The sequence below is a fragment of the Anopheles coluzzii genome, chromosome 3 (assembly GCF_943734685.1).
Source record: "Anopheles coluzzii chromosome 3, AcolN3, whole genome shotgun sequence".
Taxonomy (NCBI): domain Eukaryota; kingdom Metazoa; phylum Arthropoda; class Insecta; order Diptera; family Culicidae; genus Anopheles; species Anopheles coluzzii.
Window position 1 is genome coordinate 46,534,913 of NC_064671.1, and position 18,010 is coordinate 46,552,922.

At 43.5% G+C, this 18,010-nt stretch overlaps 1 protein-coding gene across 1 annotated transcript in view; it reads left to right on the forward strand.

The window, feature by feature from the left end:
• Positions 1 to 18,010, forward strand: part of LOC120954926 (thrombospondin type-1 domain-containing protein 4) — a 93,067-nt gene that overhangs the window by 12,841 nt on the left and 62,216 nt on the right. Inside the window, exons 3-4 of the mRNA XM_040375273.2 lie at positions 7,009 to 7,090; positions 16,312 to 17,447. Coding sequence (XP_040231207.2) covers positions 7,009 to 7,090; positions 16,312 to 17,447 — 1,218 coding nt within the window. The remainder of the gene's footprint in view (positions 1 to 7,008; positions 7,091 to 16,311; positions 17,448 to 18,010) is intronic.

The window sequence follows — 18,010 nt, forward strand, 5'->3', positions numbered from 1 at the left end:
ATATCTTCTCGACCGTCCCGAGAGCAACCTGCGTTATTTGTGTCCTTCGGGGCCGGTCCAGTCTACGCCCGGCGAAAGGGATTTATTATACGTACCGGAGCTCACAATTTTCCGATGCCACCGATGCCTAGAAAGCCTCGGAAACCCGGACACAGGTTTCCGCTGGGACATAATGGAGCCGGGATTGATGATGTGGCGCTCTTCGGGTGAGTGAACCTGAAAAGAAGGGTATGGCACGGTGAAGCGGCCGCCCGATATGGTTTCAAGGCTCGTTGTCTTTGTTCCGGATCCCACATATTCCAACGAGCGTCCGGTCGGTTGAGCGTAATTGCGGTTGCCTCTTGTGTGGATGAGATTACTTACGTCGATGTTCGGGTGTGCGATGGGCAGTGTAATTGGGTATGAACTGAATAATTACCACACATCCGCATCAATGGTCTATGATGCGAATCGTACACTTTTGGCACAATTCGCAAACCTGGCAGGATATTAACGTTTCGTTTTCTTTGCGCTGAGAGGAAAATAATGTATGGAAATATTACTACCTTATGGCATGATTGTTTCTCTCTGTGTCACGTTATTGTAATACATTTACATTTCAAAATCTGTTTGATTTGAGAAATGTGAATGATTAGGTAGATTGTTCAGCGAAATTAATATCGACCTACATGCTCATGAGAGATTATAAAGACATCCTATCTAATATTCTTATCATTATCTCACAACTGGACTGTCAATCTTGTAGAAGGAGATGGTCCCGCATGGGAATAGAATCCGTCCAGTACTTGTAGGTGTCCGGTGCTTCTTCTTTCTACTTGGTTAATACTTTTATACATGGACTTGAATATCTGTGATACGGTTGATTTACGCATAGGTTTGTTCTGCGTATGGGTGGCTTTATCTTTTCGAGATTTGAAACCATGACTCATAACGGCCATGATTTGGCAACGTACGATTTGACGACTGTATTCCGGAACCATCTCATGAGTGTAGTTCAGCAGTCTACACAATGTCACAACATTTTATCTACATACCACATAGCCATACATATCCTTAGGCTACTCCTGTTAAATAGAACCGTACACAAAGCATCGCTCAAACGAGCTAGTGTGTCGGCATTGATGCAAAATGTTTTGATACACTTTGTTGCAGTACGGTATATCAAACGAATGCAGAGCAACGGCATTCATCCACAGAAAGTGAATGCTAAAGTACGAACCCACACCTCCATCAGTGTAGTGCTAGCAGCGGCCACTTCATTCGCATCAAATCTCTGTTAAAGGGCTTTAGCCTACAGGCAAGGGGTCCTGTTTATGACCGTTTTGCATTGGGAAACCGGGTCGCTAGGTTCAGATGTTTATCTTTCCGGCTCGCATATTAATAACAAACCGTGTGGTCCGTCAGCCGACTGCTCACGCATATGGCACCGTAGTACGGTGCAGCCTCCGAAACAAGGCTTCCGAGTGCTGTGATAAACTTAACAGTGCAACATCTGATCGCGATGTCAGATACACCGTGATAAATATTTAAGTTTGTACTTAGTCGAACGAGCTACTAAACGTCGAATGATTAATGGCTCAATAAGTTTGTACCAAGCGTGTAATTGCACTTCAGCAACAACGGTTTAATGCTGCTACCTGTCAATAGTGTTGCTGCAATTTGTTGACCTTTTGAATGGCACGCGTCGCATACATTGCAAACGGATGGTTTTTAATTTGGGAGCACTTTAGACACCTAGAGTTTCATTTTACATTAAAAGCACATGGTTATGCTCGATACATTGCACCGTTTTGTTACATTGTATTCTTTGTGTATCGATCGTTACAGTTTGTGTGACACAGTAGTGTGGCCGGATGTTGAAGGAATACATCCAGCAAGATATTTCCCGATAATCTCGGCTTGGCGTAGTAAGCTTCGCATCGGAACCTTTGGCAGGCCGGTGCTAACGAGTTGACGCTTTCTGATCACGTACTTTCCGTTTCACCGGTGCGGTGAATCCTAGCTTTCGCTAGTTCAATGGGTTTTCCTATCGGTTGCCGCAACTTTGCTTTCTGCGCGTTTGCTTCCTGCGGTACTTGAGTAGAATGTATCATAGGGCATGCACTTATTTTACTGATTTGCACACCCGACGGCTTGTGAAGAAAGGTATAAGATAAGGCGGGCGGGATTGCTAAAGCGAAGGAAGCGAACATTTGCGCACTGCCCGTGTTTATGAATAAAACGCACGCCTCTGCTTCGCAAACGTGCTTTCCGCAGCTGTGGCTTGGGACACGGCAGCTGAAGTAACTGTAATGTTTAAGCTTAATAAATTAGACTACATTTTCATCCGTAACAGACGCCTGTAAAATGAAGGAACATTCATAATGAATAATGTTTGATGCCACTTTAAAAAAATGTTTTAAAATATACACACAAAACTATTGAAGGACGTTTTTCACTGCTCTAAAACACGAGCTCGGAAGAGCTGCTGTGGGGTGGCAGATGCATTGCAGTGATGCAATTAATTAACACCCTGCACGCATTGCAACACCTGCGCTCCCACAAGGAGCTTTCAATTGTGCTCAACCGGTGCAGCACTGAGAGGAACAAATTTGTAATTACCAGTTGCATGACTGGCTGATGATTTGTGTCAGCAGCATCGATAGAGCAACCACTTGAACCCGGGTTGATCGTTTAGCAATCAATAACCGAATCCATCAAAATCGAAGCGCACCAAACCCATCATCACATGATTTGCGGGTGCACTTTTGTACCCGACGTCGTAAAACGAGCCATACCTGGTTTTGGTGGCTGCACTGCGCTCTCTACTACACCCGACCCGGCCGCTAGTATCATCTTACCTTGCCGTATGGTTACCTGACAGAAGAGAGTGCGCGAGCTCAAGTGGGTCGCTACGTGAATAACGACGTCAACGAAGACTCCCATCGCCCATCTCCGAACCCGCACACTACGTATCGTGCAGTTTCCGCTTCGGCAGACAATCAAACATCAATCTGGAGTCCATTGTTTGCTGAAAAGTGCAATAATGCACCCGCGATAAGATCGCTCCACAACGCAGCGAACGCAGCGGTTGTGGTGGTGCATGTGGTGACGAAACGGTACCGGGACAGGGAAAGGGAGTTCAAGAAAAGTGACCTCTTAACATTTCGATCACGCATCCACTCTCGCTAGGCATTCGATGGTTCTTTCGCGCCAGAATGGAGCGGAAAGTGACGGTGGTTTCGAGTGGTTTTGCACTTTCCAAGTGGCTGCAGCGAGCAGCGTTAGAGAGATACTCTTGAAAATGAAGTAATTACGAGGGCGCGCACAATCGGTTTTGCCGAGCGGTTGGGTTGATTTGATGGGATTGATTTCCATGCCAGATAATTGTATATAATTAGCAACACGCGGCAGTCGCGGGAACGACGCAGTCCCGCAACGCACAACGCTGACAACAGGCACAACACGGTACGCGAAGGATGCGGAGACATTTCCGGACCATTTCCAGAATTAATTAGATGAAGCACACAGTCGACATCCGGTGTTTGGGAGCAAAGCTTTCGTACTTAGCACCACACACGCACACAACGATCAGGCATTCGGTTTAATCGATAAACAATCATGCTTTGCTGTAGAGTCGTTAGGTAATGGTGAATATTCTTCGATTTTATATCGGGGTTGTGTGTGTGTGTGTTTTTTTTTATTGAAAACACTCATGCTGTTCTTATTCTGTAAACATTGTGACATAAAACATTCATCACATGCGGCTTTCCAATACTGCAGGGCATTCAATTAGAGAGTCATATTTCGGAGCAGACTTCCTCATAACGTCTAAGCCATGCTTGGATTTCCCGGAATAATTCCTATACGGTACAAACTTACGCAATATTTGTTCTAATTTGTGAATTTGATATCTGTGGCTTTGCAAGCACACTGTGCTGAGAAAGGGATGTGTGTATAGTGTGGCCTAATTTATGTGCTTCACTCCAAAGCCACTAGCCAGTATCCGGCATCCGAAAGTATGGTGCAAATGCAATGGGCAATTCTTATGAGATTGCCTGGTATTGAGCATTGTGTAACCTACATCAATCGTATCCCATCGTTAAGGCTGGCCTGTTGGTTTTAAGGGTCACAGTTTGGGGGGAAACCATTCACCCGAATGGTGAAGCACTGGCACACCAATTGAATGGCGTGCACATCCAGCAGCAACTGCAGTCTTGCTCGATACCGATGTTTTCGTGCACTGGAACCAATTACAGATGCTGTTCCCCAAAAACCAACCTCACCATCCACCCATAGAGAGACGGAACTGTCGTTGGGGGTTTTTGGGGGAAATGCTCCTATGATTGTGGGATGGAAAAAGCGGACTGAGCTAGTAGTGACGGTCGAGTAGTAGAGGGAGTGTGTGCGTGGTTACGATGTTACGTTCGAGTGTCCGGAACGAACTCGGGCAAGTGAATTGTGGCTGTACACACATAAATTCATAAGCATATTTTATTGAATTCGTTGGGGTAATAAAGATAACCGAGCACACTGGGGCGAGCAAGAAGTGCAGAAATCGTCTTGCTCTAACATTTGCACTCCCGCTCCCGGCGCTCCCATTGCTCTGTAATGGTCTCGATAATCTTTCTTACCGAGTATCGTTCCACACTGCGCGGAGCATGGTACAGCAAGTGTGCTGATGTGGTTGCCTAATATGTACAGGCCATGTACAGGAAGCACACATCGAACGAACAATGTTCGGCATGAAGCAAGTAATACTGCACCATAGTGTTGGTGGACAGAGATCGGAACCAAAATATCGAAACGAAAAGATGAAACATGCATTAGATCATAAGGATGTGTGTTACTATTGTTTTTGCAGGTCTGCTTCATTTTACTATCAGATACTAGAAGTTACACTGCGCGTTATAATGCGATTTCGAGCATTTACCTAATCGATACGAAATACAAAATCCATCCAATCCAAACACATCTAGAATGATTTAACAAAAAACCGTTAATATATTGCTGAAATACTAGACTAGAAGTTAACAAGGCTAAGACCAACTCATAACCTTCGTTAAAAGCTTCGTGTCTCGTAATACGGCGCCTAAAGCTCATGCTCACACTCAGCATGAAGTGACAGCTTAAAAAAAACAACAATCGAGCACACTTAAGCGCACAGGCGTGTCGGGGTCGACTGACGTTTCATCTCGACCACGTCAATTCGACACGTGGTGCCAGCAGTGTGTGAAGCAGGGTCGCCTTGCCCGTCATCCAAAACAGGGACCGATATATGAAGCTGTAGGACATTCGGGGAACGTTCGAGGTGTACGAGGGAAAATAAATTAGACGCAACGGGCTGTTCGTCGCATGGTTTCATTTCAGAACCCCACACTGGGCAGAACCCGAGCGAACACTTATCCTCTGGCAAGGACGATCTTTGGGGCTTCGTGAGTTTGATGGAGTGAGAGTGTTGGACGTGCATCAGCAGCTGGTACGGTCCTTTTATTCCATGCTGGCTAACTGTTGTTGAAATGGGTCGCGCTCCGAAATCTGCAACGAACAGGCGAAAGTAATCTGCTGGTGGGTTAAAATATGTAATCGATTTTTTTTGTTCACTGTCCCCGGGTGGGGGTTTGCACATCTAGAAGGATTGTGTGCTAATGCATTGCATGTTTCATGCTTTTAAAAGCAAGCCAAAATCTTTTATTTAATTTACGTTTTTATGACACTTTTATGCTGTTAAAATCTGTACCTAATCGTTTCTGTTCTTTGTCCTGTCCATTTATGATACTTTCTAAATAATTGCAAGAGAGATGAACCACGCCATTTGGTTGTAGATTGTACGTTGCAATAAAAATGCGAAGCTAATTGTAAAAATTGCAAATAAAAAAAAGGAAAAGGTTTCAAGTATGAGCAGATGTTTTCCCATTCTATTCTACCGTTAGAAACCCTTAATGAACTGATCCCAAAGGTAAGGAATAATCGTTGCTATATTACGAGGTGGAAGCGTAAAAAATCCCAACAACAGCATTATGCCTTCCACATCTTATGCTTAAGCTGAGCGCTTTTTTTGAAAGTTTGTCCAATTCGATACATGCTTACAAATGCTTATTGAAAAGTAAATGTTTTCTCACTAGAGCTGTGACTAACAGACTAGATTATAGCTGTTGTGTGCTAAAACGAACAACACACGATGCCATTATTTACCAGCCTTTTAGGCGACACGTATTTCGATAGTTTCGAAAGCAAATTAAATACAACCATGGTACAGATTTCCAAACATGGTACACAAGCCCTTTGACAAAACAAAGACGCGCTGGGCAGCGCTGTGAGTTGTGGTGTGTCGTTACCGTTCCGGCTTGTGCTACGATCATTTTTTAATTAAGCGTTCAGTGATGTTCCGCAATATTAAATGGATTCATCAACGCATTAACAGATAGTCGTTGCTTTTTCAACTCGATATGAGAGCCAAGCTGCCAAGGAGCGTTTGTTGAGGTAGACCAATTTTCTAGTCTAACGTGATGAAGGCAGAAAAAATCCATCATCATTGTGTCGGCGTGTTGATGACAGCAAAGGCTTAAGCAGATAATTCTTGGGGCGCTAGATTGGATGATTTGAAAAAGTTGGTTGACGATTATAGCCAAAGCAAATCAGTCGTTGGCTCGTATGACGAAAATTGAAAAGCCATTAATTGCAGATGCGGCTAGTGCAAAGAAAATGTTGACGATAGATTGTGCCGAGCAGTTGTGCATCATCGGGTGTGCGTCCGATCAACGGGTGAACCCGGCAAAGCGTTTGTGACCTATGTAACAATGTCTGCAATGTGTCACGGACGTTACATTCCGGATGCATCATTGCGTGGGGTTTGATGCTTGTTGAAAAGTAGGTCATGCAGAACAAAGTTGTGTGATGACAGAAAGGTTCTTAAACACAAGATATGTGCGTGTCTGTCTGTGTGTGTAAGCTTGTTGTTTTTTGGTTATTTTTCCATGTGCTCTAAATAATATTGTTCCTTTTTTCGTGCTGTTGCTCCCATTACAGGCTGGTGTGTTGTATGACTATCGTCGCTATCATTTCAATCGATACGATCGCAGCCGACCTCTCTACAAGGGATCGCATACGGGTAAGTACGAAGGCAATCGCAGGGGAGAAAATGCAACCATACATGGGGCAGACATAAAAGCATAGCCCTTCGGAATTATGTTGCACTTTGTGTCGACCGGTACAGGTATCTCGGTGCACTACCACCGAGGATAAAAAGTGAACGAGGGTTGGAAACCCCTCCCGGAGCAAGTGTAGCGAGTGTGTAGCAAAGTGGTTGAGATAACAGGAAAAAACGACACCTTACCACTTGGACTAGTCAGCAGACCATGTGGCTAATTAGCAAAATGGAAAAGCATGTTCTCCTAATAGCATCTGTTTGGTGTCGTCCGGTGGTCCTACCGATCGTGGGTCAACGTCGTGCCGCTCTGCTGTACACTGGGAATATTTCGTATCATCATAATACCGCAGGGATTTTTTTTAAATTCTTAAGGTGTAAATTTAGTTTAAAAATTTACAATTCAAAATGTATCATTTGGAAAGCGTTGGAGGTAAAATATGTTTTAAACAGTATTTGATAAATATGTCATTATATTTGTTTGAAAAAGTGTGCATTACCTATACACTATGAAATTAATTCAACGATAATTACTTACTCCACATCAAATTCTTTGAACTTTTACAAACTTTGCATACTAATTTAATTGATTAATTATAATTTGACCACGCTGCATCACCGTGGAAAACTCCATCCATTCACATTTTTTCTCTTTGTGTATCCTCCACCACCTGTTACCGTTTCGGAACAGTTTCGTCTGTGTCGGAGGAACAAGAAGCAACACACAACAAGAACAACAAAAAGTAAAACACGACAGCAAAACAAGTACGAAACGGCAGCAGATTAAGTTATATCTTATCAACGTGAAACGGTGAAAAGCAAGGCATGGAAGTAAGAATGTAACATAAACAGCGATACCCTTCCCTTTTGTGTACGGTTCTCGTCATTGCCCAACCGCCGCAGCAGATCCCTTTGGTGGCATGATGCCGCGTTTGGTGTCGTTTTCACGGGTGGTTGTAAGACATATTAATGCTCGATGCGGCGGCTGTGGCGCTGGCACACTCCAGAGGGCTGGCCGGCTTCGACCTGACGCCTTCGACTCTGGCAGGCTCTGCCCAAAAGAGGTGCACTGCAATGTGTGTTTGAGTTGGTAGTTTGTTGTGTGTTTGTGGACGGATGGAACTTCTCTCGCGATTGTTTGCACACGCTTCGCGGTAAGTGCCGTGCTGTTGCTCGAGTGCACTGCGCTGGAAGGAAATGTGGCGGAGCATGGATGGGGACCATGGGTCGTCTGTACGCACGCACGGATCGGTTGCCTCAGCCTGTGTCCGGATGCGTAAGCGCAAACAATTGTTCCCAATTCACACTTAGGTAAATTGGGCTGCGAGCGCGCCTTGCCGTGGCTGTGATGCCCTGGTGTACCGGAAGTGTGTTAATGTACGATACGGGAGAGGGCTCATTACGTGTGGAGAGGGTTTGCGTAGCAAAGGGCATACCTGTACGGTAGGAAAAGGGTAACGATAGAATCCATGCTCAAACACCGACTTGCCCTGGATATAGGGATGAAAGGTGATGAAATGTTAGAATTTCTAAGTATTTTTTACTCCTTGCGATTGTTGATCTTTGTTGTAACTTACTCATCTATGGGAAGATTGTGATGTACTACATTTTTTACTCAGTAAACAAATGAAAAACATAAAAACATAAACAAGGAATATACAAGTTTGAACACATATAAGCGAAATTCCTATTTTAACTTTTTTTTATTTTATACTTTTCTTAATTTTTGAATGAAAATGTCAAATTAAACTATTAAAATATATACTTACTAAATGTTGTTTTGTTTAATTCGATGCTATGATTTTCTGTTCACTAAATCATTTTCTCATTATACTAAGCTATGTTTAATAGTACAACACTATAGGAACGTAGTTAGGTATAACCATTGGATGTGGCTTAGTCAGCATAGAACGACTTTTGGTAAAGTGTTTGAATTTGAAATTTGTGTGCAGTTTCTTAATATCGTCCGAGATTAATTTCCTCGATCAGAAACCTCTAAGTGGTTCTCGCAAAAAGTAGTTCTCGGCTGAAAGCAATCTCTTCAGCTCCGAGAAAGCGTTGAACAGCATTACTGTGTCGTACCCTAATTTTCACTTCCTTATCCGTGTGTTGCCATAAAATTTGCACGGCAAGGGCAACTTTATCGGACCGAAGGTAGAGCAAAACGCCAGCGCCCGAGCGTGCACAGGACCGTTTCTCGCATCCCGGACGATGACGACAGGCCCAGACAACCAATCCCCGGCAATATTGCGGATCAAGCGAAACCGTAAGTTAAATCAGGAAACCTAATCGCCTTGTTGTATGCGGTGTCCGGCAAAAGATCCGGTAGGTTTTCGATTATGTTCGAAATTTATTGCCCCACGCACAGAGACCCATACATGTACACATCCGAGCGCACAAACTGACCAAAGGAGTCTTGTGCCAGGCACAATGTTCCGTGCTAGCGTGCCAGGAAGCAAAGGCACGAAGAGTTTTCCACCTTTTGTCGTGTGGGTCGGGGAGGTCGAAATTGAGCCTAGGAAGTGCGGACAAAAGTGATGATGTTTCCAAGCTTGGTTTCGTGCGGTTTGACCTATAGCACAACCTTACGGCACAGAATTCGAATCATGTGGGGTTGGTGTTCGGTTAAAATTCAAATTTTTCACCTACTTTATCGTGGCACAGTGGAAGCATGCTCTCAAGCGAAACCCCACGATCCATCCATCCGCCAGCACTGCTGTTTCGATGGCGTTCTCTTAAGCGTGAGCGTTTCGTGTGCAGGCTGGGGGTGGTAAATGTTGCGCAGCATTGCTTTCAGATTTTCCGGTTCATTTACTGCAGACAATGGTTCTGCCCGGGCGAGCGATAGCACCATCGTCTCCCCGTTTGCTGGAACGGAAGCGGAGCTCGGATCCTCGTTGGTGTGACGATAGCAGTAGCGCTAGATCAGATTTGGGTCTGGCTTTTTCGACGAGTGCCGAATGGGAACATGTTTAAAAAAAGGGGTTAGCTTCCGCAAGCAGCAGCAGCAGCAGCAGCGAAGAGCATAACCGCATCTCGCCTGTTCTGCATGGCACAGGCTAGCATGTTGCACCAGAAGCAGCGGGCAAGGACGGTGAAGGCGAAAGGGTGCGAGGCAGTTTTTCCCAAAATTGGTCTGCCAGTGGCAGAGCTTATGATGATGCTTTTTTATGATGGTTGTTGTGCGATTGTGCTGATAGTTTTACAGCCGTTGAGTGTTGAATATTTTATGTCGCTTAGTGGTTCTAGCCTTTTGGATATAGTAACCGACTCTCTTCTAGTGCGCTTACTAAAAAAGTACCGTCAATCGTCAGCAGTTTTCAATTTTATGCAATGGATGTTGGGTTTTTGCACACGTACAGCTTGTGGTTTTTTGTTCAAAAAAAAAAACTTTAATTAAATTGCAATCTATTTGTTTATTACCTTCCGCCCCCGTAACAGGTAACTGCACAATGTCAAACAAACAACATCAACGTAGAGACTATTGGTACACTGCACCAGTAAACGGAAGAACACACGTTATGTAATTTCCTGTTTTGGAAAATATATCCGCACGAACGTTTAGTGTGCACTCCCAAACGCGCGCACAATCCAACGTTGGTAAACGTGGAGTAAAAATAAACAAACTCGTTTCAATCGTTTTTGAATATTTATCCATTTCCACTTGTCCTCCGCTCAGAGAATTCAATCACAGCTTCTCGGCTGGGCGATAAATCAAAGCAGAAAAAACTGCTCATTGGAGCAACCTCAGCCAGGTTGGAGGAGAAAAGGGGAAAAACAAATATGGGAGAGATTTTTGCGTGACCTTGCTGCAAGGGGCAACGATTTCCCACGTCTCAACGTACGCCCGTTGGACCCTTTACCGAGTCCGTGTTTTCGGTTTTGGAGTGGAGGGATCAATGCAAACAAAGGAAGGCAGCCAGTAAATTTGAACTCTCGCTGATGGTTGGTCAGTTTCTAGGTCAACGGTCAAACAGCACCGGAGACGAACACCATACTCATGGCTCTCCCCAGCCAAGGCAAACCAAAATCGGGGACCCTTACAATCAGCGGGGAAAAAAAGTATTTCACTGTGTGCCGCGCGGTTGAAGGCAAATATTTCTCCCTTTTCCCTACCGTTGGGGGGGGGGGGGAAGCATTTTGGGTCCAATGTTCTGTAAGCGATAGAAAGGAAGTGAGCGTCATACTGTGGCATGTGTGAAATATGATGAAATGCAACGAAAACCACTCATCATCGTGAATTATATCGGTTTCGGGTGGAATGAAATGTTGAAAAATGCCAACAATCCGAGGTGGGAATGCTTGGATGATGTAGCTGAGCATGGGTAATGATGTTAATATAACCCACTAGCCTTCGCCGTTCGTCTAACCGAGGCAGAGCGTGTGCGTTTCACTGAATCCTATTGACATGCTGTGTTGACTTCCGTGGTCGGTTTCGTTGCGCAATGTACGGTCACTGCTTCCATTTGGCTGACAACATTATGGTCAAATGCTTGGTAAGCATATTAACCTCCTCTCTATCTTCACTTGACCTGAGCCATTGCCACTATGGCAGAAAATTTCCGCCCAAAAAATAACATCGCAAAACACGCGATCATGTCTATAACGCCATTGATCGAGCGTGGAAGATGAGGGCGAAAAGATTCTAAATTCCAGACAAACGGTGCTCGGTAATTTTGAGCTCTCGTGCTCTCTCGTGTCCGGAATCTTCTTTCAACCCCGTCTCATGCAGCAACCGTTTGCTCGAAATATGATTTATTGGACGCGGCCAACTTACTGTGTATGTTCTTTGGTGTTCTTTTGAGGGAGGAAATAAGTATGTTTGTGTGCTAAGTTGAGAGAGTGGTTTGTGTGCGAACGGTATGCGAAACTAAAAATTTGTATAAACAAAACCGTTGGGCTGCGTTCATGATGGGGTTCAATAATCCTGCTGCTGCTGCTGCTCCAAATGCCTGCGCTTGTGTTGTTTTCTTTTTATGTTACGAACATGACCCTTTTGACGAGTAACTTCGCTGACGCACGGCTAGAGGCGACATGAAGGGCAATAGTTTACAGTCGTTTTGTAATTCGATATTGGCGCACACCATGTTGGCGCAGGATTAAAGATGCTAGTTTTGTATTACTAAAACAATATGATGAACCCTTCTCCCAAGGTCATTGGTTTGAAATTTTGGAAAAAATACTATTTTTATCTGTTATATGATTTAAACCAGATTAGAATATAAACCGCTTTATGATAATTGATATTTGTTTGCGGGAAGATGATCTTTCTCGTCTCGATTTGATGTTTCTCCAGCATCGTGTTGGGCAAATCATTGCCAAGTATTTAAAAAAAAACAATTTAATGTACTGTTTGCCTTCTACGAAATTTAGTGAAACGTTTTGGAAAAAAAAACAAAATTTAAAAAAATCTACAACACACACACATAGCGATTTGGTTGCGCATCACTGAATGTAATAAATGTATTTCTTTCCTCACCTATGAATGTACTTATCGCACCGACCACCGCAAGGACGCATACAAATCATCAACGAAGCCTTAAAAAAACATATTTTACAATACGATTCTTGGCAGATGAGAGCCATTACTCGACAAACATGACATTCGCGATTATGTGTGTCATTTAAGCGAAACACCCATTTCGTATGCGGAACAGTTCAACTTCTGTTTCGCTTTCAGTAGCTACAGAAGAAAGCGGGGAAGCGGGTACGACCTTGGTAGCATAAGAAACACGCCTCTTACTGTCTCGTGTACAAATAGCAGAGGCAAAAAAGAGAGCCGTGAAATTCTAGCGGTGTGCTGCAGTGTGGGGGAAACAACATTTATGTCGTATGTGTAGAGACGCTCGATATGATTGCGGACGTCCTACGCATTCCTTGGCACCGAACGACAAATGGTGACGTTGAATTACATTAACAAATTCAACAACGGCCAACCACCACCCATTGGTGTATCATGCGTACACACTCTCTACGCTGCGTTGATCATCATTCATTGTTTTGCTGCTACATTTTGCCACAGCCTATGTTACAAATTGTTTCCTTTCGTCCCTCCGTAACGGCGCCCTGTGACAGGCAGCATTTTTATTCCAATATATCCAAAAATTATTACCCCTCCCCACCCTTTCGCATGTCCCTGAGATTGGGGGAAAAGCGCTAAGGGCGCGGAATTTTACACCATCAAGGGCAGCACCAATTTTTATGGCTTGTTCGCCCATTATCGTTTTTGTTTCAGTTTCAGCCGCGCCAGACCGCACCATAAAATGACGCGGGCTTTGATTTACGAACATATGCTATCGATTATGGGCCCATTATGCCGGTGTGTGTGTGTGTAGTGGTGGAAGCAAACGGTAGTTCGTGGGTGATGTCATTTCGTGTGTAGAAATGCTTTCCATTTTCCCTTTGCTGGTGGGCACAGCTAGCTGATGCTTTGCATTTTTTAAGGAAGAGATTGACAGATAAGGGAGCTAAGTGAAGAAAATTGGTTAATGGTCAAAGATTCACGCTACCGATTAATGGTGTGGATGATTGAGAATTTGTGAAAATGTGGTTCCACTTCAGAACTATCATTAATAATAGCTCATTAGAAGAATTAGAAGGACGCAGGCAAGAAACATTTTAATTGAAATAATCAGGGGGTTACTTAATTAAACATTAAATTAAAATCAGTTTAATCAAAAACAAACACCTGCAAGCTACCCTCTTCATCTACAATGAATGTTTGCAATATGCTTAAATATAATGAAATCATTGCCTCCAAATATTTCACCCTATCATTTGATCATTTAGCCATCTTCTTATGGTCTTCGGTCGATGTATTTTGTTCTAGATTTTGCATATAATCTACTGGCACTGTTTCTTTGCTGCGATTTTTTGCTTTCCCAAAGTTATTCCGTTGCTCGCAATTTGATTGCCATTTTGAAGAAAAGTTGTTTGCCGCCACTCACCGAATCAACGAAATCTTCTCAGCTTCTCATCGGCAGTCAAGTTATTCTGCCGTCTGCTAGCCCAACCAGTATAGCGAAAGCCGGAACGAAAACCTACCGAAATTCTACCGAATACCAATTGTTGGCAGAAAACTTGTGTCCTGTGCTTTTTGGTTGGTTATTATCCGAGTAGAAAGGGAAAAAAATATATACATCCAACTTGCATCGAATTTGTGTTGAAGGTGAGGACCCTTTTTTGTGATGCATTTTCACTTCCATTTGTTCTGCCATGTTCCGTTTGGTGGTAGTTTTTCGGCCCTTGCTCAGGCACGGCTGTAGTTCTTTGTCCTACACACGAGCTGCATTTGACAGTACATGATGAAGCTCAGCCATATCAGTGCACTGTGTGTGTGTGTGTTTTTTTTTTGTCATAGAGTTGTTTCGTATTGCAACAGCTTTCCTGCGGAATAAAATACCAATTTTGAACCACTTGCCACCTCCGTGCCTGCCTTATCATCATGCCTTCGCACCTTTTAGCTTGATCAACACAACAGGAGCAGCAGCAGCAAACGGGCGGCAATTTTACGCTCATTGTTCCGACAGTGGACAACTTTCGGAAGTTCGGATTCGCCAGTACTAAATTTAACATAATCTGTATAGTAATTTGCTGCAAATAGCATTCAAATGCTGGATGGGCACAGTGCGAGTTCGTATCGAGCAGCGGAAAGAGTAGTAGAAGTGGATGGCAAAATTTCGGTTGCTTCGGCTGCTTTGGTTTGGGTTCTGTTTCCCTTTTTTTCTGTCCATGGCTAGCGGTCAGATCTGGTCGTTAGATCTGAATTGTTTTGGACGTGACACAGAGTGGGTGGCAGGATGGGGAGAAATCATAGACCTCGAAAAACGATTGTATTTTCCGTCTAGACTGGTTTTATGGTGTTGAGCCAAGCTTAATTGAAGTTTCATTCTTTACCAGAGGGCTAGAGGCAGCAGTGCAGACGTAATCGCAACTCTAGTTTTGCGGTTTTTGGTGACTAATTAGTGCCGTGGTGAAGCGGGAAATAATGTGAGTGCCGTTTGTTAGTGATGGTTGAGCTGGATTTTACACGAATATTTTAATTGGATGTGCAAGAAACTAAGGCACACGCGTTGGCATGGCGCAATCAATTTGAAAATGAGGTATTTCAAAGGATCATAAAACATGTTTCAGTTAGGTTGGTTTTAAAAATATTTCAAATTGACATTTTACGTTGGAATGTGCAGAAAAGGGTTATGATTATTGTATTACTTAACCCGTTTTGTAACCCATTGTTATTACTGTTTCGATTAGGAGTATTTAATAACAAAAACAATTACAAATATAACTAACAAAAACAAAACTTTGCACAATTTTTTTAAATACTTGTATTTAAACAATTTAAGTAATATACTTTGATTATGACGAAGTATGAGCTTGTCTCTTCAAAATTGTTAACAATTGGCATAGTTATTATATGGAACACTCACATGCACAAATAACCCATACATGCACATTACAGGTAAATACAATGCAGCGCGCAAAGCAAAGGATGTTGAATAAATGAGACGTTTCCTATAAGAATTTTCTAGGGACAGCGCTTGCTATGGGTAAAAATGCATGATCTTTGAGAGTACTGGAAGCGTTCGATCGATCACAGCTAGTTTGTCGAAATACGAAGAGAATCACCGTTTTGTCGTGCCTTATGGGTTTGATTTGATGCATAATAACATACCATGCCCGTTGCCTTTTTACATCCTTTTGAGTTCAATTCAAACCGATGAGGGGTCCGTAAATCAAATCATGTGCTCTTTAATGTGCCATTGTAATTCTACTCCTTTTGATTCTTCGGTATAATTCCACATTGTTATTTTGTGTTTTGATTCGGTGTTGACATTTTTAGTCACTGCATTGCTATAATTATTTTCTCCCTTAAATGTGTCTATAATTTTTGTGGTTTACTTCCTTTTTTGTAACCCCCGGGAGGATATTTGGTGGTATATAAAAACATGTATCCGTAATGCAGCATGTACGTCAACATCTGTTAATGCATACATCAATGAGAGCACAATGCATGCTTTCGTGCAAATCATTCATCCTGTCAACAAACCATCCTGTGGATCTTATTGCTTATGATTCATCCTCCAAGATGTGCACCTGGAAAGCATCTTTCTGGCCGCCCGTTCCTGTTGTGGCAACACACTAACCTTTTTCTGTTCGTTTTTTCATTATTATTTCTACTGCAGATACACCGAGAATGGCTCGAAAGAAGGGCCGCAAAGCGATCGAATGTCAGCGCACCGAATTCACCTCCCGACTCGTTGGTAGCAACGACTCAGCGGACAACCTACATGCGAAAGTTAATCAAATTCAAGAACGAAAACGAACCGCTGTCAGAGAATGACATTTCGTTCGTTCCCCATTTTGGTAACGGAGCGGAAGTTGACGGTGGCAGTAATGGGCACGAAGGTGTCAATAATGGTTCCGGCACCGATACCGCCCCGCCCACCAGCGGCAAGCAACAGGATCGGCTGCATCATCAACATCATCAGCATGACCAGCAGCGTTGGAATTTTCATCCTCACCGCGTGCACGCAGCGTCCCACAACGAAAAAGAAATTTTAACAGACGACGCCGAACACTACCGGTACGATGTCGTTTCTACGCAAGATGTCAACCGACAGGAAATCGAAGCCAGTGGAAGAATGGACAGTTTATCGGCGGCACAACTGCCTCACCCGGATGGACGCGATCCGAAACCTCTGGTGTACATTATGGCTCCATCCGTTAGCTCACCAGAGGAACCACAGGACGTTCGAGTGCCTGTTACTGGGCTGAGGGCTGGAGAGTTTCCTGCTACAACAGTCGCCAGCATAGTGGAGGAGCAAGCTCAGAAAATTAATGTCGCGGTTGGATCGAGCAACCGGACTCTGGCGCAGAGCCTGAGTGTGGGCGATGGCCACAATACTACCGCTGAAAATCCCCTAAATAATGATTTGTCGAGCGGTTCGGTTGTTGCAGCCACAAACGTGGCAACCACTGACCGTAAATCAGATCGAATTCCATTGACAAGGGACGCTGCTGAAGGAGCACTTTTGAGCGGAACTGCCGAACCAAACGGTGTGGTCCGTTCGAGTGAGGCATCTTCCGGTGGAGTGGAGAATGGCGTTATGATAACAACAACAACAACAGTAACGACAGAAGAAAATCCAACCGGAAATGCTGATCACGAGCAGAATCTCACGTTACAGCTCGAATCGGGACATCCCTCGGCAAATGTTAGTGTGCGAAATCTGTTCGGCCCATGGAGCAACTGGACGGCTTGTTCTAGATCCTGTGGAGGAGGCGTAAAGACTCAGTTTCGCAGCTGCTGGAAACGAGAGTAAGTACTTTTTTACTGTGATTTTTTCGATAGATTCCCTTTTCCGCTTTGCAAATAAGAAGGTGTTTTCTAATGCATGCAAATTTTTAATATAGTGTTCCCGTATTAAGTACTGATGAAACATGAATTTTAGTTTACGTGTACTGTCGTTTTGATAAATCGGTTCGACATCAAAACCCTAGCGGGAAACAGATCTAGAACGATATTTTGCAAAAATATAAGAAAAAAAATATAAGAAAAATGTTTCAGTTTTAAGCAATACGTTTTAAATTAATTAAACAAATAAAAACAACCGTCAAGACCAAGTTTAACTGACCAACATTTGAAAAAATATATAAATAAAAGATCGTTTACATTCTTCTACGATCTGCTAAAAATTATTTTTCTTCTTTGGCACAACAACCACTGTCGGCCTAAGGCCTGCCTATTCCACTAGTAAGTCTGGCTTGCAGCGACGTATTGATTACCCATAGCAGGATAGTAAGTCCTGCCTTTGGGGGCACGGTCCATTCAGGGCTTGAACCCATGACGGGTATTTTAAAATCGTCTTCGAAATTTGATCT